We start from the raw sequence: 25918 nt of genomic DNA on the forward strand, positions 1-25918 counted from the left end.
TTGCAGAACTGTCCACAGAGTCAAAAGGAGAATTGTATAGCTTTGTCATAAGGTAGAAAGAAAAGTGTATTTTTCAGTAAAACTTTGAATGCCAGTGAAAAGCACACCTGGAACAAGATGAAGGAGTGTGACAATGTCACTGTCATTAAGACTTGGTGGATGTGGGTGGGCAGGTGTCATTCTCAATTGACACATCAGTGTGAAAGCTTATTCCTGGAGGACAAAAGAAGGGTGGAGTGCCACATGTCTGCACCTAAATTTACACAGGATAGCTAAGTGGAGATGGGACGAAGGGAGCCTTTGTGGGAATGTGCTAAAACAAGGGCCACCAAATGAGGTGGTTAACCTGTGGCCTTCCAGATGCTGTTGGTCTCCAACGTCTGTCAGCCCCAGTCATCATGGTCAGGAATCGTCATTCCAGTCCAGCAACATCGCAGCAGGGGCACAGGTTAGCCGTCTGTGCTTTGGGCTAATAACCAACAAGCCTGCTCCTTCCAAGTTTATCCTGTTAAAAAAAGGCTGCAAGAGAAGAAACACCTTTGCCCGCCTGTCACTTCTGTGGTTCTGTTACTAACTGTGATACGCATCTTGGGAGGAAGGAAATGTGGGAATCTAGTAATTGTCAGCTTTTCCTCTGCTTGCTTGGAAGTAATTAGTGAAGGTGTAAGTGGGAGTTCCTTCAGCCTCTTGCTTCTGAGAGGTGATTGGGTTTGCTGCGTGGTGCTTGCTTAAAGTGGCTCTTTAACCTGCACTCCAGATTCATGGGAGCTTTGGTCAGCTTTGCAGTGTCTTTTCGGAAATAGGGAGGACCTGGACAAGAAAGCCTATTGTCTGGGTGGGGTCATGAGTTGAAATGTGCCCATGTTGCTTTGCGTATTCCAGCCCTACGTATGCAGTCTGAGCAGCCTCTACTAGACACAAAATGATCCCAAGAGCGGAAATCCTGCATAGCAGGTGGCAATGCTGCTGTGGCACTGAAAGTGGGTGATTCATTGGGGAATGGGGGAAATTACCTTCCTTGCCACGTCTTACTGCTTTGCAGGTGGGGAGAGAAGCTGGTGATCGTTGCCTCTCAGATGCTGCGCCACAGAACGCTAATAGGATGGGAAGGGGATCCAGACTTAAAACTTCCTGACTTCTCCTACTGCATTTTGGAGCGCTTGGGGCGTGCCCGATGGCAGGGAGAGCTGCAAAGAGACCTCAGTGCAGCTTTTAAGTAAGTGCGCGGGTTGTGGTCTCGTTCTGGCTCCAGCTGTGGTGCTGCACTGGCAGAAGTGATAGCATGTGGGCAGCCATCCGCCTCTGATTTGGAGAAGATCCCTTGTCCCATGGGCTGGCGTAAGAGGATAGGATTGCCTTGGTTTGTTTTGCAGCGGTATTCTGGAATGTCTAAGTTAGGCTAGAGCCTGTCTCTTGTGGAGCTGCTATGATGATAGACAAGCCTCACCCCCAAATCACTGTGGACACGCCACAGCCCTGAGCTGTATCCAGAGCCCGCCCTTTCAAAGCATCACAGGCCTGGCAAATGCTAGCTGATTGCTTGGGGGAGGCAGTCTTTAGCCCATCTTATCCCAACTTAAATTTTAAGCAGGCTTAACGTAGTGTAAGGCACTTGCATGGTTCCCTGGAAGATGCAGGTTCTGGCCCTGTTATTGTTGGTCTACATTCTACAGCAAACTCCAGCCCGCCAGAAGTTTGGGACTACAATTCCCATCATCCCTAGCTAACAGGACCAGTGGTCAGGGATGATGGGAATTGTAGTCCCAAACTACAACTGGAGGGCCGGAGTTTGCCTTTGCCTGGTCTACAGGGTTAGAGTTTGTCTCCTTTCAACTTCTGTGGCGTGCTTAATTTTCATAAAATCTGTCCTCATCCTAGGGTGGATTCTGGGAAGCTTCATTACCACCGACGAGTCCTGGACAGAAATGGGCTCATCACCATGCAGTCCCACGTGATCCGGCTGCCAACGGGGGCCCAGCAGCACTCCATTCTCCTGCTCCTGACCCACTTTCATGTTGACAGGTGTGTGTGTGTTGCAGGGAGGTCAAGGAAGTAGTGCTGGGCGGGGGGTATTTTAATTGCTTCCTCCTGCGCTCTTCCCCTGATCTATATGCACCCCTTCACCTTCACAGGAAAGACAAATCAGTACCTGAGTCCCCACCACCATCCTGGCTAATCACAACTTGGGGGAGTGACTTAGGTGGGGGAAATAGCGTGGGAGGAAATGACTGAACACCCTTCATTGCTGCTCTCCTGATCAAATTATTCTTTATTTTAAAAGTTTTTAGACTATTTTTGGGACAGAGTGGCCTCCTAAAGCCATTTATAGCCATGTGCAAATATAAACCCATAAAATCCAACAGCAAAACCAGTTAACCAATTAAAATCCACCCCAATAACATTCTAGCCAGGATACCAGCAGAATATCCCATCTAGATTTAAATAACAGCATGTGATAACCTATATCTGACAGTCCCCGGTGTGGCACCAAGACACCCTCAGGCACCCCAGTCATAGGCCACTTTGCTTGTTTTTGGTATCACCTGGAGAATATTATTCATTGCGGAGGCACAGAAAGAAAAACGTGATACTTTCTCTGAAGCCGTTTTGCATTTCCCCCCAAAATTGCAAGTGTTCACAGTTCCTGTCAAAGAGATTTGACTCTGAAATGCATAGAGCAAAATAAACATCTTCCAGCGAGTACTGGAGCTTGTCTCCTCTCTGACTGGGGCAGTTTTGTTGTAGGCCAGAGGAAGGAGAGAGTCTCGCCTTGGTATCCAATCTAGCTGAGCCCACAGGATGAAGCCTCTTTCATCCTGTCAGGGCGGCAGCAATGGTGACTCTGTCTTCTTCAGGGTGGATTTGGTTTAAAGCAAATCTATTTAAATCACGTCAGTAAGACTTGATTTAAATCTTTTTTTTATAGAAAGACTCATTCTTGCTGGTATAATCTTAATAGTTACAACCAAATAAAGGTTTCATTTTTGGAATAATAAATTTTCAGAGTAGTTTTTACATTTATATCAAAAATTACTGATTTGGTTATACTATTAGAAACACAGACAGATAAATATGAAATTATTGTGAGGTTTTATAAGTTAACTGTTTATATTTGGACAACTTTTCTGCTGTACTTTATTGGAAGGAGAAAAATAATCATTTCCTTAATAATAATGTAAACAATTAATTTAACTAAAACAATAACATTATAGCATATGTATCCATGTTTGTTAACTGGTTAAATGGGTTTGTTTGTTTTTTAAAAAAACTTAGACTGAGTTTTAGCACAAATGAAAAACGGAAAACAAATCCTTATTTCCTGATGAATAGCCTTTGGTCTATAATGTAACTTAAACAGAAAACTATCTTTAGAAAGATTTTCCTCCAAAAGCATTTTATTTTAAAAATACGATTTAAATTAAAAAAAACCCACCCTGCTCTATGCTCTTCCATATGTCAAGCAAGATTTCTGCCCCCAACCTGCCCTTCCTCCTGCCTGCCCCCTAGTCTTGCCCAGGTCCCATCAGAGCACCACTTACCCATCCAAAAATCCAATATATATTTTTTTTAACCATTGATTTTTACCCACCCTGGTCTGCTTCTTCCTAGGGGTGGCCAGAGCTTTCCTTGTGCCGCTCACAGCTGGCGCCCCACCCAAGGGGCGGGCGTCCTCTGGCTACAGGTGTGAGCCTATGTGTGAGGAGGCATTGGTGCTGTCTGCTTACGGTTGCCTCTCTTGGGGTTTTAGGAGGAGCAAATACGATATCCTCATGGAGAAGCTGTCCGCTATGCTGAGCAAGCGACCTGGTCATATGGAGACGCTGGCGAGCATAAGGGAGGAATTGGTGAGCACCTGGCTGTTCTTCCATGCGCTTGAAACCCGTCTGTGTGCATCCGAGCAGGTGGTGCTTGTTCTGACGGAGAGGATCTTCCCAGGTGGTGTTTCTTCCCCAGGGCCACAGGGGCATTTGGGAGTGCCGACCCATGAAGGCCCCATCCGCCCTGCTGTGTTTCTCCTCCAGCGAGACCCAAGCAGAAACGTGTCTATTCTCTCTGTGGGTCTTTGGAGCAGCCCTTGTTTTCTCTCGCTTCTTGAGCCTCCGAGGAGAGTTTGGGGCTTGGCATGAGGCTTACGGGGGAAACAAGCTTGCCTGCCATTCTGTCCTGAAGTCAGTTGTGGTCAGCCCTGAAACTGATTCTCTCTCATTGCACAACGACAGGGTCTCTGTGAGAAAACATTTAAGCGTCTCTATCAGTATATGCTGAATGCTGGCTTTGGAAAGATTGTGACCGTGCCGTTGCAAGACGTTCACCCTGATGGAGGTCCCTTCAAGACCAAGAAGGGTAAGAGGGCACTTCACAGCTTCTGGAAGGGGGTCAGGCTTCCTTGGCACTGCCATCCTTGCGCAGAAGAGTAGCCTTGTAAGTCGCTTTGGGTTGCCTTGGGCAGGATAAAGCAATTAACATTTTTTATTTATTTATTGCTGCTGTTGTTGTTCTCCTACTTCCAAGTGAAGGGGGAGGGCCCTGTGGAAGCTCTTGCCCCCACAATACTTCTCTCTAGATCAGGGATGGGGAACTTTCAACCCTCCAGATATTGCTGGACTCCATCTCCCATCAGCCCCAGCCAGCAGGGCCAATGGATATGGGAGTTGTAGTCCAAGAACAGATGTTTTCTGTCCCTGCTCTGTATGCAGGGGGCTGAACACTCCGTGTTAAAACCGGGGGTGGAATGGGGGGCCTTTTTTAGGCATATCACCCCCAGATGCACAATTTCTTGAGATTCTTCTATTTACTGTTTATTTGTTAATTTTATTTATTTGCTTAATTTCTATCTCATTTTTCCTCCCAAAGGAGAAAAAATTGGGGGGAAAGAAAGGTAATCAGTAAAAGAAAGTAAGATTAGCAAAGGGATACAATTAAAAATAAAATAAAATACTTGAAAACAGTTGTGTATCCTGACAGCTGCATCTGCATTTCATGCTAGTTGTGTTTGATTTGTTTGTGCTTGCCTGGAGCTGCCAGTTTTCTGCCTTACTAAGTCTCCTTTTGTGTTTTGACATACTGGGGGGGTATGCTTGTTCATTCGCTCCCAGGAACTGACGTAATGGTTCGCTGTCTGAAGCTAGTGAAGGAGTTTCGGAAGAAGGTGGATGATTACCATGACGACGACGACGAAGAAATGATCACCAAAGCCGTGCAGCCTGTGGACATTGTCTACGAGAAGGATATGCTGACTCAAGCGTATGAGCTAAGTAGGTAAATGGCTCAGGCCCCAAACATCTCAGGGGCTGGGATCAGTAGGGGGGAATCTTGGCAGTTCCTTCACCCTCAGAAGTTTGGGGGCGGTGGCCCGAGAGAGAGCCCTACCTGTGGTGGCCCCTGATCTGTGGAACTCCCCACAGAGGTGTGCCTGCCACCTTCATTAGACAGCTTTCAGCGAATGCTGAAGGCACACCTCTTTACCCTGGCCTTTGACACTTAAGGTGTATATTTTTAGGATCTGCCTTACCCTTCTGCCCATCTGAACTCTCCTACCATTCAGCATCTTTGGGGGGACCTGTTGTTGTTTAGTCGTTTAGTCATGTCCGACTCTTCGTGACCCCCTGGACCAGAGCACGCCAGGCCCTCCTGTCTTCCACTGCCTCCCGCAGTTTGGTGAAACTCATGCTGGTCGCTTCAAGAACACTGTCCCACCATCTCGTCCTCTGTCGTCCCCTTCTCCTTGTGCCCTCCATCTTTCCCAACATCAGGGTCTTTTCCAGGGAGTCTTCTCTTCTCATGAGGTGGCCAAAGTCTTGGAGCCTCAGCTTCAGGATCTGTCCTTCTAGTGAGCACTCAGGGCTGATTTCCTTAAGAATGGATAGGTTTGATCTTCTTGCAGTCCATGGGACTCTCAAGAGTCTCCTCCAGCACCAGAATTCAAAAGCATCCATTCTTTGGCGATCAGCCTTCCTTATGGTCCAGCTCTCACTTCCATACATCACTACTGGGAAAACCATAGCTTGAACTATATGGACCTAGTGTTACGCTTTCCCCTCTCCCCCCCCCCCCTCTGCAGTTGAAAGCTGGGGGACCAAAGGCATTTCTCAAGCTGAACTCCGAGCCGCCATGAATGTGGGGAAGCTGGAAGCCAGGATGCTCTGCCGCCTCTTGGAGAGATACAAAGTGATCAAGGTAACGCTTGTCCCGGCCTCCCCTGCTGGCCTTGCGCACGGCCCCCTTCCCCAACATGCAGGAAATGCCAGGTAAAGGCTGAGAACGGTCTTGATCCTTGCTTAGGGATTCATGGAAGACGAAGGCAGGCAGCGGACGACCAAATACATCACCTGCACGTTTGCGGAAGAGAGCGACCTCAGCCGGCAGTTTGAGCGGGAGAAGGCCCGGAGTGAGCAGCTGGCCATGGCCAGCGTGGTGGTGGCCCCCGACGACTCCTTGCCTGGGGAGGAGCAGCTCTCTGCAGCCGAGGAGGAGGAGGAGATGCCTCTGCTCTCTGAATCGGAGAACGAGGAGGAGGCGAGAGAAGGCGGGAAGCCGAGGAACGCCAGCTCAGCGTCACTGCTCAGGCCCAGTTTCCGAGGAGGAGGCAGCCCGTGCCAGTCGACGCCAGTGAAAGGTACAAGGGGTGAGCTTTGGCCAAGAGGCCCACTTCCTTCCTCTGTGTCTGTCTGTCTGCTTGCAGCCTTAAGAACAGCAAAGTGGTTTGTGATGTTGCAGAAATTGCATGACTCTGGAACAAAGTTTTTAATAAGGTCTCAGTGCTGAGATCTTTATCTGTATAAAGGGGGCAGGTGGGTGGGCTCCCCTCACAACCGGTTGTGCTTAATTGGGGGGGTTAGGATTGCTCAAGATCGCCAGAAATCCATGATCTCTGTCAGCATCTGACCCATTGCCTGTGGTGCAGCAAAGCTTGCAACAGTTGCTTGGTTGTGTTGCTGACCAGCTATGTGTTTCCTCTCCCTCTCTGTCTTTTCTTAAAACTAGCCAAGAAATTGCTAGCTCCAAGGACCCTGGGGAGGAAGCTGTCTCCGTTGCGCCCTTCTGAATACCCAGAAGAGCTTCCTGAACACATGGCCAATGATGATTCCACTTTGGACACACTAAAGCAGGAAAGTGGCCTCTCAAATTGTGCCCATTTTATAGATCATGCTGGTGATATGGCTGTGGTTGAAGAAGTCAAGCTGGAGACTCCCAAAGTAAGAGGCCTTAAAGCCTGAACATTTGCTGTTAGTGTGCATGTTTTGGCACACTTGGGGTGGAGAGTCTTTCACAAGGTGTGAGCTGGGACGGGGGGAACCAGAGTCACTGGAGGGGGGGTCACCTCCCTTGCCAAGCCTGCTATGGGCAGCTTGGATATGCCTCGGAGGGCCTTTTTGCTGTGGGTTGGCTGATGGAGGAGCCAATGTCAGGCAACTCAGCCTCAGGGAGTGAGAGGGGATGTTCCTGGGGGGGTTTGAGCTGGCATTTCCACAACCCAGTGGGCATCAGAAGGTGGCACAGCAATACATTTATAAAAGGGGAAGCCGGCGAAATTTATAAAAGTAGAAATGGAGGATCAAAAAGATAATTAAAAGAGGTGTGGGGAAAGGAGACAACAGGGGCGGATGAAGGACTTGCACACAAATTTATTGACGGCTGCACGAATTCTGATAGCTAGGAAGTGGAAGGGGCAAGCAGATTCTAAAATGGAAGAATGGTATAAAGAGGTTTGGGATGTAGCTATTAAAGATAAATTAACATGTGCCATTAAGGTAAGATGGGGAATATATCCTCAAATATTAATTTGAGAAGTTATGGAGGGTGTTTGTAGAATTTGTACTGTTGAAATGGAAAGGGGTCTAAACACTGCAAGAGGTGTTGAAATGTTGGGAAGTTGGATAGTTACAATGGAATGGTCTCGGGGGTGGGGTGCACATTTTTATTCTTATTTCTTTATAATTATTACTTTGTCAAAATAAATAAAAGACAAAAGACAAAAAAAGAAGGTGGCAGTGCTTCTGCGCTGGTCCAGGAAGTGTATCATTCTGTCCTGAACCTCTGCTTCAGCAGCAGGGCACTTGTTTCACACACCAAAGGTTCCAACCACAAAGAGCCAGGAGTGCATCGCAGGCCTTGCACACCACGTCTCACCTGTCTCATACGCAGGGGGCGCTAACTCCTAGGGCCCCAACGCTCTCTCAGTCTGGGTGCACTGAAAGTCTCGTGCATGGTCAAGACCCTGTGCACTTCTTCCCAAACTCACAAATTTCAGTCCAGCCCCAAAGCCACAGTCCCAAATGGTGGATTCCCTTTGGGGTTGATGCCACAGACTTAGCCCACTAGCAAGTCTGCTTTTAGGGCTGCCGGGGCTGCCAATCGGCCAAGCAGCTGCTGAGCCCCAGCTGTAACAATCAAACTTGGCAGCTCTTCCTTCAGCCTCTACAAGTTCCACCCAGCTTCAGTTACAGGGGACCCACAACTTATGCGTGGTTTACTTCTGCGATTGCAGCTTTGTGCAGGTACCTGGACGAGAACCTTGGTGTAGGTTGCTGTGTGTGGAAAGGAAGTGGGTGCGCAGAGGAGGGTGGGGTGGCGGCCAGTTTGTCCAACTCCCCCTTTCTCTCTCACTGCCGGGGGCTTCTCTTGGTTTCCTTGTCCCGAGTGTGGCATAATGATCGTTTGGGCGGCAGGATTTCACCTGGCCTCTATAAACTGTGGTTTTCTGCCCCTGTGCCAGAAAAGCTGTGATGTCAAGAAGAAAGAGAAGGGCTGGCGAGCCTCGGGCGTGGAGCGGTCCCACGAGACCTACCGCCTGCTGAAGCGCCGCAACCTCATCATCGAGGCCGTGCGCAACCTCCGCTTGATCGAAAGCTTGTTTGCGTAAGTCGGGGGTTCAGAAGCAAGCGCCAGCTTTTCCCCCTTGCCTGCCGGGCAGCCTACTCCCTGCTCCACCAGGGCACATGCCACAGGGAGTGAGTCGGGCTCCTTGGAGGAAAATGTGGGATTGGATGCAATCATAAATAAGTGTGTGTATGTCTTGTTGCAGCCTTCAGAAGATGATAATGGACCAGGAGAAGCAGGAAGGGGTTTCCACCAGGTGCTGCAAGAAGTCCATTGTCCGCCTAGTGCAGAAGCTCTCCCAGGAAGGCCTCCTGCGCCTCTTCCGCACCACGGTCATCCAGGATGGCATCAGCAGAAAGGTACACTGCCTGCCAGGGCTCCCCCTGGCATGTTAGCGTTACCCATTCGGGTGATCTTGGAGGTGCAAATCTTTTCCAGCTAGTGAATTTGGGGAAGGGTGAGGGAGATGGGTTGAAGTTCAGTCCTCCTAAAGCAGTGGTTCTCAACCTGTGGGTCTCCAGATGTTGTTGAACTACAACTCCCATCACCCCTATTTAGCAAAGCCAGAGCTCAGGGATGATGGGAGTTGTAGTCCAACAACATCTGGGGACCTATAAGTTGAGAACCGCTGTCCTAAAGGGTCTCAAGGTACCCAGCGATAAGAAAGAGAGAGCAGCCTGAGTCCTCTGCCAGGGAGCCACTTCCGCTCATAGAATCATGAAATTGTGGAGTCACAAGGGACCCCGAGGGCCATCTAGTCCAACCCCCTGCAATGCAGGAATCGCAGCTAAAGCATCCCTGATGGATGGCCATCCTGTGGGATGGGTTTACTTGCAGTTTCTCCCTCCCAGCTCCCACACGTGTGGGTTGAGCAGAGTTCTAAACTCCCATTCTTGGCAGAAAAATTAAAAGCATAGGAATTGGGCTGTAAAACCTTATTCTGGGCAAGTCCAGCTACAAAGTAAGGTGGCTCTCCCTTTCTTGCCCATTCAACAACTTGTAAGTTTAAACAAAAGATTTCCTTACTTTATAATCGTGCATTGGTTCACAATAATAGCAGCAGTGAAACCAACGCAGGCAAAATACTTTTATGTACTGTATAACCAGCGTCAGGCACGTGCCTAAAGTTGGAGCACCCGACGCTGGTCAAAGGAAGAGGAACAGGAAGTACTAGGTGCTCCTTTCTCTCCAGGAGAGGAGGGGAAATGACATCACACAGAGCCTGCTCTGCCAACTGTATGTCTATGGTCTGAGTATCCGTCTATTGGCAATACAGCTGTGTGAAATTTAGCCCCTTCTTATTCTAACTGGTCAGAATATGCACGCTAGGTTTGACTGCTAATCTCCCACACTTCTAACCTCTTGTTTAAAAACTTCCGGTGAATGGGAGTCCACCACCTTCTGTGGGAGCCTGTTCCGCTGTTGAACACTTCCATGGCCAGAAAGTTCTTCCTGATGTTAAGTCGGGGTCCCCTTTCTTGTAACTTGAACCCAACGGGCAATCCTAGATGGACAAGGAATCTTACCTTCTCTGAGGGGCCAGTCTGCTCTGCTTGTCTCAGCGGCTTAGCTAGCTGCTTGGGTGCCCGGGGGGGGGGGGGCAAGGTGCCTGTGGTGCCCCGTTCTGCTCCGAAGTCATGCAGGTCCATGTCGCTTTTTTTGGGCAGCGCAGAGCCTGCAGGTGCCCAAGTCACCGCGTTACTCCCAGGAGAGGCATGTGGCTTGGGCATGGTAAGTGCCGCCCCCCGCGGTGTGCTCAGTGCCCCCCCCCAGCTACACCTCTGGCTTGACTGTGGGCCATGTGTGTGTCCTCATCCTCACCTGGGGAAAGTCCTTGGCATCTTGTCCTCCAATGGTTTGATTCAGCCTCCTCTCTGCTCCCTCTCTGCTCTCAGTACTGGCATTGCCACCCGCCTGTTAGAATTCCTGCTCTATGATTGCAGTCATAGGAGTGTTCTCTTTCACATGACAGTATATGTTTTGACTCCACCGAGTGGGAAGTGACGGAGACAGGATGCTTGTGTTCCTGTGTTCCGTGAAGTGGAACTATTGTCCTTTGTTCTTTTTCTCTTTGCTGTCTGATGCTGGAGAGAGAGGGAGCCATGTTGCAGTGCTCCCTGTGTGTTTAGATGTAGATAAAGTAGATTAGCCAAAATGCTGAGTTGCTGAGGTCTTGTCACGTGCATGATGTGCAAACTCTGCGGATCCCTAAGTGTGCCGGTGTCTGTTGGCATCGGTCGCTGTGATGTTGGGGCTGAAGAAAGCTTATGAAGCTCCTGAACGACCGACCAGGAGGGAGGGAACATGCCAGTCGGGCATGTGTCTTTGCCAGGGTCTTGCTCGAGTGTAGGCTGAACTCCTGACAGCCTCCTCTCTGAAGACTCGGCCCACGACTCCTCCCTCTCTGCTCTCAGTCCTGGCATTGCCACCAGCCAGCGCCTCCCACCCAGAGTGGCTGTTCCTCCTAAGTGGCCTTGGGCTGGAGCTTGTCCCCTGCTCAGAAGGCTGCCTGGGGCCTTGGGCAGAAGCAAGGTGTCTCCCAAGGAGCTTCACAGACAGGAAGGGGAAAGGGCTGCCCTCAGTACCGTGCCTCCTTTGCTCAGTCTCTCCTCACCAAGCCTGCTTCTGTCTCTCTCTCTGCCTCTGCTTGGCAGGTGGAGTTTGTAGTCGACCCCTCGGTGAATCCCAGCGACCCACTGGTGAAGAGCGCGATTGAGCAAGTTCGCTTCCGAATCTCCAACTCAAGCACCGTGAACAGGTAGGTGGCGGGAGGGAAAGAGGGTGGCAGGGGCTGCCAGCATGAGCTGGGCAGGCTCTGACTGGCAAGATTTCCAAGCAACAGGAGGGCGTTCAGAACTGGGCAGCTCCCTCTCTCCCTCCTCCACCCCCTGGTGATTTGGGCTGGTGGACTGAGATCTCTTATTTATTTTATATGTCATGTATGTACTGCTGTGTCATAGAAGTACATCACAGTGGTTCACAATAATATAAAATCATAAAACCATGTAGTAAAATCATAAGAAGTTGAAATCAAAAGAATGAAAAACAAACAGCAGTAGACCATTGGGGTGTGTGTGTGTGTGTGCTCTGAATGGCCTGCCTAGGCCTGGCGGAACAGAAAAGTAGAACAGAAGGTGCCCACTGAATCTAGTGGCAGGGTGTTCCACAGGACTGGGCCAATGACACGAAAGGCTTGGTTTCTCTTCCCTCTGGCATCCATTCCCATGACACATATCTAGAGGAGGTGCTTTCCTCCTGCCTACTTCCTGGTGGGGGGAGCCCCACACTCGTGGGGTTTCTGAAACGCTTTCCAGTCTTCTACAGACACCCGTTGTCCTGCTTGTGGCTCGAGGAAACGGCAGTAGGCAGATGGCTGCAGAAGAGCCATGTTCCTAGCTAGTTGTTCAGTGAATATTGTGGTGTTTCTGGGTACTGAGCATTGGAGCCTTCTTTGCAGTTTCCTAACACTGGTGCCTAGCTTCACTTTCCCTTCATAACTGCAGGATTAAAGTCCCACAGACGCCAATGTCTCAGGAGAGTCTGGACGAAGGAAGCCAGGAGTCTGGACTTGGGGCTGCCCTGAGGGAGATGGAGGGCTGCTTCTCTCCTTGCAAAGCGGAGGCGGCTGGCAGAAAGGCGCGCGCTGCCAAGTTAAGCTACCACCCAGTCACAGGTAGAGGCCTTTCCTGCTTCTGCTGTTTCTGGCTTCCTGAATTGGGGGGTGGGGGTGGTTCTGTGTAAGGAGTGGTGAGCAGTAGCTCTTGCCTGTGTCTCTCCAACGCAAACCCTCTTCTTCTCTTCAGTGCCAGGCCTTGGGCGCTCCCTGGGCTTCCTCCCCAAAATGCCTCGCTTAAAGGTGGCCCACCTCTTCCTCTGGTACTTGGTTTATGGGCATCCTCTCAGCGCCCAGCAGAGGAGATGGAGCTGCAGCCAGGAGGCAGCGGACGGCCTGCAAGGCCTTGACTCCAGCCTGCCTGGCAGGACAGAAGAGAAGGACCCGAGAGCAGCAGCCGGGAGCCAGGAAGGCTGCGAGGCGCTTGAGGACCAGGCAGGTGAGAAATCGGGAGCAAGCAGGGAGTCCAGAGGACGGCTCGATGCTTGGTCTGAAAGCATTTCTCCATTGGTTCATATTTGAAAGTATTTTGAATAAAAGCAATGAAACTGTATAATAAAAAGAGAGTGCAAATCAGGGATCAGCAAGCTTTTTCAGGAGGGGGCCGGTCCACTGTCCCTCAGACCTTGTGGGGGGCCGGACCCACCACCTCCTGAAAGCACCCCCCCTCCTGAAGCCCCCCCCCCCCGCCTATGCCACTCGTGCTGCAGCCGCTGACACTGCCTCGTCTTCTGGAGCGTCGGCGTCCTCTCTCTCGGCAGGGCACAGAGCCCATGCCGCTGGCCTGGGCGGTGGAGACGGCCTCCGCGCTGCTCCCGCTTCATTCCTGCTCGGCCGCCTCAGCGGGAAGGAAGGGGCGGCACTCGGAGGCATCCGCGGCTGTTGATCCTGCAGCCAATCAGAAGGTGTGCTGCATCGCGGAAGTCAGTCTCCGCCTGGCAAGGCCTCTGCGCGGGCCGAATTAAAGAGCCCGCGGGCCTTAGTTTGACGACCTCTGGTGTAAATACTAATAACAGCATGCTACAAACAGGAGCTCAGCAATCAGTCGGGGGACGCCTGGGCAAAAAGGTTCCTGTTTAAAGGATGCCTGAAATAGCTGATAGGGCAACGGAATGGGCATCATTTCCACAGCACAGGGGTAATGGCGGGGAGGGCCCGTTTTGAGGTCACTGCCCTGCGGTGCCCAGGAGGGTGCAGGACCACCAGGAAAACAGTCCCAGGGCATCTAAGGGCTCTGCAGGAGCAGCATAGGGCTTTCACAGTGCTTGCCACTGCTATGTGCTTCCATGGGAAGATGCACGCATGAGGGGCTGAGTGTTGTGGGCATGCTCCTGGGAAGCATCCTCTGAGTTCCTGACGGCTGGGCTTGGTTCAGTCAGGGAGGCCTCCAAGTGATGCAGCAGCAGCAGCAGCAACAACACCACTGTGGACTCTGGGCAGCCCCAGTGCCTCGGTTGGGATCAGCCTCGGGGAGCCACCTGTGACCTCTGCCCAGCTGTGGAGCCAGGCTGGGTTGTGAGATCTTGAGGGGCGGGGGAAGGATTCAGGAAGCCCTCGTGGAGCTTGCTGTCTTCTTTTCCCGCCTCCTCTCTCTAGCACCAGCCACAAGTCGGAGGGTTCAAACCCCCCCCCACACACCTTAACTAAACAAGGGCCCTTCTCAGTTAGAGTCACCTAGGAGCTGGAGTAAATCCTGACATTCCTGTGTCACGGTAGCACACTGTGCAAAATAAAGGAGACCTGACCTGAGTTATATGCATTTCAGCATGAATGGTGGTGAGCACAAGTTGTTCACGAACATAAGAACAACCCGGTGGTCCATTTCTTTCCCCATCCTGTTTGCACAGTGGCCACGTTGTAAAGTTAGAGGGAGAAAAACTTTTCTCTGTCCACTTTCTTCACACTTCGCATAACTTTATACCGTATTTTTCCATGTATAACACGCCCCTATGTATAAGACGCCCCCTATTTTTGGGGACAATTTTTAGAAAATGGGGGGAGGTGGCCCAAAGTTGTTGAGCATTTTTGGGGGGAGGATTGCCCAAGGTTTTGAGCTTTGGGGTGTGTGTGCTGAAAATCACTAACCCGGATGACTAATGCTCACATTGCAGAAGCTGATGGGCATCTGCCCGCTCACCAGCAATCACACGTCTAATTGCTCCAGCGGCAGCCAGTCAACAGGAGACCTTGCCACAGCAACCAATCACCCACCCACCCAGTTACCTCCCCCCCCCCGTGCACTATTCATGTATAAGACGACCCCTGTTTAAAAAAATTATTTTAGAGTAAAGAAACCTCATACACGGAAAAGTACAGTACATCTTTATTGTTCCTTCTTCCTCATCTTTCCTCCTGGGGGAGTCACTCCACCCCTTTCATCCTTTTGGTGGCTCTTTTCCAATTTCTCCCCAGCTCTGCAGTATCCTCCTGCAGGTGAGGCACCCAGAGCTCCCCACAGTATTCCACACCAGAGATCCATGTGTTGGTGTGAATCTCCCTTGACCCCGCCGTGAAAGGAGATGGGTCTGTTGCAGCCGTGAGAACCGTTTTCTCTCTTTCCCTTGCAGTGTACGTGGACGACGCCTCGTGGAAGCGGCACGTCCCTCCTCTCCCGCTCCACCGGGAGTTTGGCCATGGGTGGGCTCTCGTCAGCGACATCCTCCTCTGCCTGCCACTGTCCATCTTTACCCAGATAGTGCAAGTCAGCTACAAGGTGCTGGGCTTCACTTCAGGGATTTCTCTCGGCCGAAAGGCAGCCGCCCCTCGGGGCTTCTGCTCCCAATTTCCCGTCAGTTCTGCTGTGGCTACAAGTTGCCGCCCGATCCTTTGGAGGGGTGGCAGCTAAATCCTTTGGTGGTGGGGCAAAAGCTGCTTGCCACACCCAGGGGCACCGCTAGCCAAGGCCACGGGCGGAGGTCCTGGCCAGCCTCCTGTGGGGGCCTTTTCAGCTTCCCTGCTGCTGCCACAGCCTTCCTTGCAGTCGTTCTGTTTTTTAAGAAAATATCCCTGGGCTTCGCTTAGGAAAAGCTGCTGCCACAGCCTTCCTTGCAGTCGTTCTGTTTTTTAAGAAAATATCCCTGGGCTTCGCTTAGGAAAAGCAGAAAGTTAGCCAGACTTAAGTTACATTGAAATTTAATTCATAATTTTTAGGTAGATAACCTGGAAGATTATTTAAACGATCCCCTGAAGAAACACACGTTGATCCGATACCTTCCAAGGTCGATCCGGCAGAAGCTCCTTTACAAGAGGTAAGCATCTTCAGCAGGTGTAGATTTGGGCAAAGGGTGCGATTTCAGAGTTGCGGAGAATACCAGACTTCTCAAAGGTCCGGCTCCACGAGCTCGGAATCCAAACCTGGGCAATATTAGAGCAGTGCGAATCATTCTCTAAAAAGGTAGAACGGCCGTGTAAGTTTATAAGAGCTGTCCATGTCAAACCAACACCACTCTCATCCTCTGCATAAGGTAAAATTTATGAATGCAACTGAGAGCAGAGAGAAAACTACTAAGAAAGAGGTGCAGTAAGATGAAGGGTTCAGAAAGGATCAGGGAGTTAAAGGCACAAATGTCAGGCATTGTGAAAGAACATCTCACTTTGTGTCTCGTGTAAAACATTCAGCAGGTTATGTTGGTCCTGCCTCTTTCTCTTCTCCTCTTCTGCCACCCCCCCCCCTCCATTACATAGGGCTTCGTGATCACAGAGTTCAAGTCAGTAGCATAAAAAACCTCAGCTTGCAATATAGTCTGTTCACTAAACAGCCATCCACCGGTGCGCCAAAGCCTTCCTTAGAGAAAGGAGAGGGAAGGGATTCACTGCTTTAGCCCCTATTGACCTAGAACATCATCTTGTGGGCAGGGGGATGTCGCTGACTTTCAGAGGTTGCCTTGGTGGTCTGTTTGAATCAGCTCTGAACTAAAACTGGTGGCCTGTAGACACTCCCCACCCCCCTCCTTGGGCCTAGGTCAGAATGTCTTGAATTGGGACCCAGGGAGGGCTATAAATATTCCACAGGATGGTTCAAACTGTTTGAATATGGGATATGTCAGAGAATTATGCATATTGGAAAACCTGCCCGGTCTTTCTCTTCTTTTTTTTGTGGGAGGAGAGGGGAGGTGACTGGTGGAGTGCTTGGAAGCTAACTGACAGAAATAAGTTGATGAGTCTCAAGTCCTTAATCTCTTTGCTACAGGAGATACATCTTCTCAGTAGTGGAAAGCCTTCAGCGGCTGTGTTACATGGGGCTGGTTCAGTTTGGACCCACAGAAAAATTTCAAGAAAAAGATCAGGTAAGGTTACTGCTGCGTATCTACACCTCTGCCGCTTGATGGTCAAAGCAGCTTACTTTTAAAACACACACAATGCCTACAGGAGTAATGAGGGAAACATCCCCTGTCCCCAGTGGGGAAGGAGACCCCCAGGTGTGTGTTCTGCCTGCCTCCTGTCCCTCCAGACTTGCAGGGTCACCAGGTGCACCTGGGCAGGTAGAAGAGGTTCCAGCCCCATCCCTTCCCTGCATTGGCCAGTTCACAGGAGCTGTGCCTGCCTCCCTGTGTTTCTCATCTAGTCTTCTGTTAAACATTTGTCCTTGTTGATTAACAAGAGAAACCCTTTCCAGAAGAAAAGTGTTTTAGTCTGCGGCAGCAAAAGAAGGAAGCACTCTAAAGAGCGACCTATTGTTGCAGAAAGATTTGTGGACTGGAGTCTGCTTTGCCCTGGGTGGAGAGGGAGAAAAATGCCAACCCTTGAGGCCAGATAGGAATGAATTGCAAGGAATGCCGTCTGTGGCCGCTTAGAGGTTTGCAAAAGAAGCAGAGTGCCTATTTGCAACAGCAACATTTGACGGCAGCCAAAGTGCCCTGACATTGCTAAGCAGTTAACACCTCAAGGAGGCAGAACAGCCTATAAAAGTAATCGCGGCATGTGAATATCCCAGTTTGCTCCTCTAGTGCAGACTTTGCGACAATCGATTTGCCACTTTTAGAAAAGGGAAGTGGTTGCAAAGCTGTGATGCCCATCTTGAGCCAAGCTGCCCCTCTATGGGTCCAGGCAGTTGCTGGGCAGGCCCTTCTGTCTCCGGAGCTGGGATTGCTCTTTCCCAAAACACTGGGTTGCAGCTGGAATGGCCTTGAGTGGCTGCATTATGTTGCTGGCCGAACAACTGAGCCTGGCCCAGGGTGGCCCACCCCAGCAACTCTCTTCGCAGGATGGCTTCACGAGGCTTGTGAAGATGCCCCTGCTTCTTCAGCAGTGTTTTTGTGCGTGTGTCAAAGGAGAGCACTTGGCTGCTATCCAAGCACGCAAGGAAGGGGTACCCTAGTTTTGACTTAACTCCCTAAATCCCTCGAGTCCGCCCTTGCTCGGTTGCTTTGCCCCTGAGCTTTTGTGGTTGTCTTGCAGGTCTTTGTCTACCTGAAGAAGAACGCTGTGATTGTGGACACCACCGTCTGCGAGCCCCACTACAACCTGGCTCAGAGCAGCCGCCCCTTTGACAGGCGCTTGTATGTTCTGAACACTTTGCAAGACGTGGAGAACTTCTGGTTTGATCTGCAGTGCGTCTGCCTCAATACGCCACTAGGTACAGAGCCAGACTCACTAGCCGCTGCCTTCCTGCGCTTATGGCCCCTTCCTGCCTCCTCTCATTCCACCCTCTCTTGCCATATCCTGCAGCTCTCAGCTCCTAGCCTCTGGCCACCTGCCTCTGCATTCTCTGGCCCATGGCAGAGTTGCTGCTGCTGCTGTTGCTGACCAGCTCCTCCTCTTCCTCCTTTCAGGAATTGTCCGCCACCCCCGTGCCAGGAGGGGTGGAGCGCAAGCCAGCGAGGCTGGCACTACCCTGGACGTGGCGCTGGAGCAAGAGTCAGCAGCCCACAGGCACAACCTTGAGCGCAAGTGCGCCATGCTGGAATACACCACGTACGTCTCTTTTCCTCTGTGGAACGGGGCGTGTTGCAGAGTTGGGGTGTTGCTTTGGCAGGGCAGAACGCACCCAGGGGTGGAGGGTGACTCCCATCCGCCAGCGGAGGCAGGGCTGGTAAAGGGCTCCAGCAGGGAGGAAAAGAGGAGCCCCCTAGTCTTTCTCCAGGTCTTAGATGATCAGATCTGAGATGCAGGGGCTTAAATGCTCCTTGGTTGCGCTGAAATGGACGTCTGTGTGTTCTAGAAGAGAAGCGCCATTGAGCCCTTTCTGTGCGGATTCACGCTCCTTGTACAGTCATATCTCGGGTTGCTAACGTGATCCGTGCGGGAGGCATGTTCGCGACCTGCAGCGTTCTGAGGCGCTGCATCTGCGCATGTGTGTGATGTGAATCGGCGCTTCTGTGCATGCGCGTGATGTCATTTTGTGCTTCTGTACATGTGTGAGCACCGAAACACAGAAGTAACCCGTTCCGGTACTTCAGGGTTCGGCGCGGTCCGCAACCCGAAAACATGCAACCCACAGAGTTCGTAATCCGAGGTATGACTGTAATAGGAGTGCAGCAGATAGGATCAAAAACGATGTAAAAGAGTCTGGAAGGCCCCTTGGGGTTTCCTACCCCTCTCCTTTTAAAGGCATTTCTTTATTTGCCTTTTCAATGTTAATACAGAAAAGGCCCAGCACAAAAGCTAAGCTGTACTACAGCTACTGCTGTCTGGAAGAATCAGGCACCCTTTCCTGAAGTTGGGTTAGCAGCATCAGGAAGTGAGAGGAGTAGGAAGTCACTTGGAGTCATAGAACTGTGGAGTTGGAAGGGACCGCCAAGGGACATTTGGCCCAACCCTGCAATGCAGGACTCTCAGCTAAAGCAGCCATGGCAGGTGGCCATCCAACCTCTGCTTAAAAACCTCCAAGGAAGGAGAGTTGAACACCTTCTGAGAAAGATCTTCATAAGGTTTAGTCAGAAGTCATTGGAATAGTTGCATGGCAGGACCAAGCCTCCCCCCCCCCACACACCCTGGTCCTAAGCAGAGCAGAGCTGGCCTTTGAGGATTCCTGGGCTAAGCTGTTCCCTTCACCGTGCCTTCCCCCCCCCCCCTTTCAGAGGACGCCGAGAGGTGGAGGATAACGGCACCATTCCTGGTGACGGGCTCGGTGCTGGGGGCTTGGATTCCAGCTTTTACGGCCATTTGAAGCGCAATTGGATTTGGACCAGCTACATTATGAACAAGACCAGGAGGGTGAGTTTTCCTTCCCAAACAATTCTTTTTAAAAACTGCCTCCTCCCCCTCACCCCACCCCAAAATAGATATCTTTTTAAACAATGCAGACGGTTGAAGAAATAAACTGGATTTTTTAGCACAAGCCGCTCTGTGCTAAATTTTGCTTTGACGTGCATTTTATTTTTGAGAGGGAGAGAGAGACTGCTCCCAGAAATCACCTTTTCAGCTGCCTGTATTTTCAGTGGCTATAACTGAAATTTATTTCTGAATGGTGCCGTTGTCCGCTAAGCACTGAAATAAAAGGATTCTGAATGTTATGTGTGGCTTTCGAAGACTAAACTACCTGCCACCCCTGCGAAGTCGAAAGGACATTCTGCATCCCCCAGCCTGTTTTGGACAGGTGGGCACAGCGTTACCCCCCTCTCGTGACTCCGCAGTAGCATGAGCACAGAGGCAAGAGCAGCCATGCGCTTTCCCAGCATGGAGACTGTTGTGTCCTTGATGGGCAAAAGCTTGTCTTAAGAACCTGCTTTGTGTAGGAAGCCCTCAGTTCACTCTGCAGCCACATGCAACGCCAAATCCACACATTTCCTCCGGTGCTGCCACCTGGATTCGTCCCTCCTGTTCACTCCCAGGTGGATTTGATTTAAATCAAATCGATTTAAATCACAATTTAAGTCAAGTCACTAGTCAGTAAGACTTGATTTAAATCTTTTTTTTTTTTACAGAAAGACTCATTCTTGCTGGTGTAATCTTAATATTTACAACCTGATGAAGGTTTCATTTTTGGAATAATAAATTTTCAGAGTAGTTTTTACAGTTATATCAAAACTTACTGATACGGTTATACTATTAGAAATACATAGACAGATAATTATGAAATTATTGTTTATATTTAGACAACATTTCTGCTGTACTTTATTAGAAGGAGAAAAATAATCATTTCCATAATAACAATTTAAACAATTTATTTAACTAAAGCAGTAACATTATAGCATATGTATCCATGTTTGTTAACTGATGTGGTTAAACAGGTTTATTTGTTTTAAAAAAACTTAGACTGAGTTTTAGCACACATGAAAATGGAAAACAAATCCTTATTTCCTGATGAATAGCCTTTGGACTATAAGGTAGCTTAAACAGAAAACTATCTTTAGAAAGATTTTTCCTTCAAAACCATTCTATTTTAAAAATACAATTTAAAATTTTAAAAATCCGATTTTTAAAAACCATTTATTTTAATCAACCCTGCTCCCAGGGCTTTTCCGCGGTTGTCAGGAATGGCTCCTTTTTGGTCCGTTGGACGCAGGTGTGGCGCTCAGGCTTTGCAGGTGACTGCCAGATGCAGCCGAGCTTGGCTAGGAAGCAAAATCCTCTCTCTAGTATGAGCTTGAACCACCTGCGGCCTTTGCATAGCTGGTAACCTGTGTACTTTGCCGCTAGGAGAACGCTGCTGCTGCTGCTGCTGAAGCTGGGCACACGGTCAGACTGCAGACCTTCCTGACCAAACGCTCTCTGCCGCTGAGCACAAGAGGTAATGGGACTGGGAGCTCCCCTGTGTGTGTCCGGGGTGGGGGGCACAGAGATGGTTGTGCATTGATCCTACTCCTCCAGGGGAATCGGGGGGACGACCCAGCTTTCGTGTGGCCATTGTGGGAGCTGTGAAGCTGGTACAGGTCCAAAGAGGTGGTTGTCCTGGGCAGCCCTTCCTGCGGAAAAACACTTTGCGGAGCTGGGAAGTGGAGACTTAGATGCAGGTTGACCTTCTTCCTAAATTGCACCGAGACATTTTGGCGGCACCTGGTGCTCCTTTTGAAGATCTCCAGTGGGTGATTCTGAGCCACTCAGCAATTTCTGTGGTTTGCCACTGCCCCTCTCAGGAGAAGCCAGATCAAATTAAGCCCTAAACAACTCAGGCCCCAAATACCCGTAGGCCACTTCCTTCCCTACAGACCTCCCCGGGTGCTGAGATTGGCAGAGAGGGCTCTCGGTAGTTCCTCAGGGACTCAGCGGGTGGTGGCCCAGGGCCTTCTCTGTGGTGGCCCCTGAGATGGCAAACTCCCTCCCCACGGAGGTGCGCCTGGCACCTTCACTGTACAGCTTCCGGGGGATATTGAGGACGCATCTCTTTACCCTGGCTTTTTACACCTGAGGCGCATATTTTTGGCACCCACCTTACTTTGGTGATCGCAAGTTGTTGTAAAGTGTTTTTAACACTTGTTTTAATGTTGTAACCTGCCCTGGGACCTTCGAGTGAAGGGCAGGTAATACATAAATAAGTAAATAGTAGTAGCTCAAATAGCGCAACAGCTCAAAAGCTAAGACTTTTTAACAGCTGTGTGTGTGTGTGCGTGCGTGCAAGACAGGGTCACAATTCTCGTGCATGCGCCTGGGAGAGTCTCTTTAGACCGGCAGTTGACATTTCCAATTGCTGCCTCCCTCTTCCATGCTTTTGGGGCCCGCAAAAGCCCCTCCCTCTCTCCCTGCTGCTCCCCAATTTGCTGCTGGCCAGACAGGCGGTGCCTGCGTGTGTGTTTGCTGTGCATTCCTTGCTGGTGCAGGATTTCCTTGTTGGTTTCCAGGTGGCGGCGGTGGCAGCTCTCTTTGGGGAGATGGGCTGCTGGGTGCGGATCCTGCGGTCCAGAAGGAGGACCTGGAGGTCGAAAGTGAAACCACGCTGAACAGAAGCCAGAGAGTGAGGGGCGGAAAGAGCCAGAAGAGGAAGCGGCTTAAGAAGGAGCCGGTGAAGAAGACAAGGAAAAGGAGGAAGAAAAGAGGTGGCCTACCTCACTGGGGGGCTGGGGGAGCAGGCTGGGCATGGCACTCGCTGGCCGAAAACCACTTAGGGCTCTGAGCGCCATTTTGATCTGGATCAGGCTTCCCCAACCTCGGCCCTCCAGATATTTTTGAGACTACAGTTCCCATCATCCCTGACCACTGGTCCTGCTAGCTAGGGATCATGGGAGTTGTAGGCTGGATTTTCCTCTTCCTTTGAGAGCTCAGTGTCCTCCTAATGACTTGGGGCAAATCCTCCTGTCTGCCTTTGGGGTCTGCTGGGCACAGGGGGGCCAGAGTGGCTGTGCCCTGGTCTTCCACAGCAGTGGGCCTGGGATGCCCACCTGCCCCCCCACGCACACACATGGGAGAGGCAGAGCCACGAGCTGCTCGCTCACCACAAGTTACCTCCTTCCTTTCTAAGAGGGGGGCACCGGCGTGAAGAGAAAAAAGCCGCGCTACCACGACGAAGCGGACCAGAGCGCCTTGCAGAGGATGACCCGCCTGCGCGTGACGTGGACCGTGCAGGAGGACAGCCTGCTCATGCTGTGCCGGATCGCCAGCAACGTCCTCAATGCCAAGGTGGGCGGGGAAGCTGATCTCAGCAGCGAGGCTGGGAGGGGGCGACTTGGCAGCCAGCAAGTGGGGAGAACGGGGGGGGGGGCGGCTTTGGGCTTTGGGCTTGTGTGCAAAGGGTCCAGGGATCCTGGCCTTGACTGAGCGGGGGCTCCTTTCTCTTCTCCTATGCAGGTGAAGGGGCCCTTTGTCCCCTGGCAGGTGGTGCGAGACATCATGCACAGCAACTTCGAGGAGTCGCTGGACAAGACGTGCCACTCGGTGGGGCGGAGGGCACGCTACATCGTCAAGAACCCCCAGACTTACCTCAACTACAAGTGAGGCGCTTTCCTCATTTCATAAGCTCTATTGGAAATTTTGAAAGCAGTTACCAAATGCAGAGCGTTGTCTCCCAAGACAAATAACGTGCAGAAATTAAGTCTTGCATGCAGTCGTCCACAAACTTGGAAAACCTTTTTACATTACAAATTCAGCAGCTGTCCTCGGGGTGTACTTCAGTCTAAAGCAGTAAGGGGATTTCTCCACGGTGGCTGCTGCAGCTGAGACAGAGGGCAGATGTCTGTGCCATTTATTGTTAATAAACGATATAGACCGAGACCAAATGGAGTCACACCCACCTTTCATTGTTAATCCTCTTATCACCCTCTGGTGGTGAGGTAAGCGTTTAATAAGTGCTCTTTCTGAGCTTTTGAGGCTGCTGCGGCTTTGAAATTATTATTATATATCTATATCTATCTATCTATATCTATCCCACCTTTTTCCTTGATAAAGGGACTCAAGGTAACTCGTAGCTAAAATAGAAACAGCTAAAATCACCAGGGGGTGGGGAAGCAATCATTTAAAAACTATTACTATTACTACTACTACTACTACTAATAATAATAATAACCTAATAATAATAAAAACCTAATAATAATAGTAATTTTAATATTTGTACCCTTTCCCTCTGACTTGGTTGCCCCAGCTACTCTGGGCAGCTTCCAACAGATATAAGAAAACAATAAAACATCAAAACATCTATGCAGGATACATATAGATATGTACTGGCTTATTAAAATGTACAGATCTTTGCAATGAAAAGATCACAGCACCAGCCCCTTGGTCAGTTTCCGAATGTCTGTGGGAACAAAAAGGGATTCACCTGCCAACGGATGGAGAGCAAGGAGGGAGCCAGTCTGGCCTCTCAGGGCAGGGAGTTCCCAAGTTGCCTGGGAGCAGCCACCACCAAGAAGGCCCTCTCCGTGTCCCAGTGTCGGGGGGCGGGGCGTGTTCTGTCCTTCGCTGCCTCCCCTGCTCTCAGGGCGTCCTTCAGGGCTCCCTCCCTCCTGGGGTTCCTCTTCCCCAGCTATGAGCGGGGAATGTGAATGTGCTAAGAACACAGGGATGCTGTGGCCAAGGGCTCTTCCCGTGAGGCGATGTTCTGAGAACCAACATTTTCCCTATCACCATCGAACAGAGCCAGCCATCCCTCCTTGGGGAGCAGAGGCTGGTGCCAGGGGATGCCCCCTTTTGGTTGCCTCTGTGGCTCTACAGAAGCCAGCCTTCTCGGAGGGAGGCTCAGCTTCAGGGCTAAACTGGGGGGTGTCTTCCTCAGGGTTTGCCTGGCTGAAGTCTACCAAGACCGGACTCTGATTGACGACTTCATGAACAGGAAGAGCAACTACCAGGACCCCAAGGTGAGCAGGGGCAGGTGTGGGGCTCTGGGTCCATACACCCCAGGATGGGCCTGAAGTGGCCCTGCCCTGCATGGGCAGAGATGCTGAGCACAGCTCCAGGGAGGGTTTCTCCATTCCCCTTCAACCTTGAATTGTTTTCTTTAGTTGCATATAACACTCGATTGTAAAAAACTTCAAAGCAGTTTATCATCATCATCATTAATTTCTATACCACCCTTCTTCCAAAGATCACAGGGCAGTTTACAATATAAAACACAACAAGACATACCATAATAACAAACAAAAACAAGACACACACCCAGTTTAAAAGGCCTGGGAGTAGAGGAACTTTTTTGCCTGACATCTAAGGATATGCAATGAAGGCAGCAGGCGAGTCAGATTTACAAGAAGATAAAACAATAAACTCAAGAAAAAACCACAACCCTGCTTTAAAACGTGCAAAAGTTAAAATAGAGTAAGAATATCTCAGCTTCTAAGCCTCTGGGTAGGCATGCCTAACCAAGAATGCTTTGAGCAGATGCCAGAATGAGTACAGTGATATCAGTAGGCAGGGAGTTCCAAAGTGTAGATGCCACACTGAACGATCCAGTTATTACAGGTGTGGAATGGGAATTCTGTGTCACCTGTAACAGGGCCAGTTCCACTGAGGGACGCGGTGGAATGGGGAAAGGCGATCTCATGGGGAATCTGGTCCAAAGTAGTTAAGGGCTTCATATACAAACAGTGACACCCTGAACATGGCCCCGTAGCAAATGGGCAACCCTTGCCAGCCCCTCAGCAAGGAGTGGGCTGATGCCAGAGCCACTGGTTCTTCTTCTGCCGCCTTCCCCTCTTGGCCTTTGGGGGGGGGCAGGAGACCTCAAGCCTCCTCCCAGCCCCTCCTTCCGCCCCTGCCCTGCCACAGGAACCCTTGAAACAGACGAGTGTGCAGGTGCCATTCATGCAGGCGACCCTGAGAGACGGAACCGGGTGTGGTCCCCGCCTTGCTGTTTCCCAGGGCCAGGCTTTGTTCAGATCTGACTGACCTCCCTCCCTCCTCTTCTCAAAGGTTTGCGCAGAAGAGTTCAAGGAATTTGTGGAGAGGCTGAAGGAGAAGTTCAGCTCCACGCTGGGGAATCCCAGACCTGCCATTCCAGACACCCTGGAGGAGCTTTTCCGCAGGTATCTCCTTGGCCAAACCCCGCTGGATGTCTGAGAGGGTGGCCCTGCGGGAGCTGAGCTGCCCGTCTGCCGAGAAACCAGCCTGCTGTGTGCCCGGGGGAATTGCAGACCTGGCTCTTGCCCATCAGAATCTGCCCCAGTCCCTGGCGGGTCTGTAGGA

At 50.7% G+C, this 25918-nt stretch overlaps 1 protein-coding gene across 4 annotated transcripts in view; it reads left to right on the plus strand.

Moving 5' to 3' along the window:
• The window catches only part of GTF3C1 (general transcription factor IIIC subunit 1), a 39764-nt gene that overhangs the window by 1570 nt on the left and 12276 nt on the right, over positions 1-25918 (plus strand). The window contains exons 2-27 of one of the 4 annotated variants that reach the window (XM_081170730.1): positions 361-448; positions 1043-1216; positions 1879-2022; positions 3749-3845; positions 4221-4344; positions 5097-5255; positions 6062-6177; positions 6283-6625; positions 6985-7196; positions 8717-8859; positions 9026-9179; positions 11475-11578; positions 12324-12493; positions 12624-12872; positions 15001-15146; positions 15584-15681; positions 16623-16719; positions 17831-18008; positions 18205-18346; positions 19453-19588; positions 21014-21104; positions 22153-22347; positions 22770-22927; positions 23096-23238; positions 24516-24597; positions 25646-25758. In XM_081170730.1, coding sequence (XP_081026856.1) covers positions 361-448; positions 1043-1216; positions 1879-2022; positions 3749-3845; positions 4221-4344; positions 5097-5255; positions 6062-6177; positions 6283-6625; positions 6985-7196; positions 8717-8859; positions 9026-9179; positions 11475-11578; positions 12324-12493; positions 12624-12872; positions 15001-15146; positions 15584-15681; positions 16623-16719; positions 17831-18008; positions 18205-18346; positions 19453-19588; positions 21014-21104; positions 22153-22347; positions 22770-22927; positions 23096-23238; positions 24516-24597; positions 25646-25758 — 3856 coding nt within the window. Of the gene's footprint in view, positions 1-360; positions 449-1042; positions 1217-1878; positions 2023-3748; positions 3846-4220; positions 4345-5096; positions 5260-6061; positions 6178-6282; positions 6626-6984; positions 7197-8716; positions 8860-9025; positions 9180-11474; positions 11579-12323; positions 12494-12623; positions 12873-15000; positions 15147-15583; positions 15682-16622; positions 16720-17830; positions 18009-18204; positions 18347-19452; positions 19589-21013; positions 21105-22152; positions 22348-22769; positions 22928-23095; positions 23239-24515; positions 24598-25645; positions 25759-25918 lie in introns of those variants that run through there. The other 3 variants (XM_081170728.1, XM_081170729.1, XM_081170731.1) reach the window with 3 other exon arrangements.

Source organism: Podarcis bocagei (assembly GCF_964188305.1).
Source record: "Podarcis bocagei genome assembly, chromosome: 14".
Taxonomy (NCBI): Eukaryota; Metazoa; Chordata; class Lepidosauria; order Squamata; family Lacertidae; genus Podarcis; species Podarcis bocagei.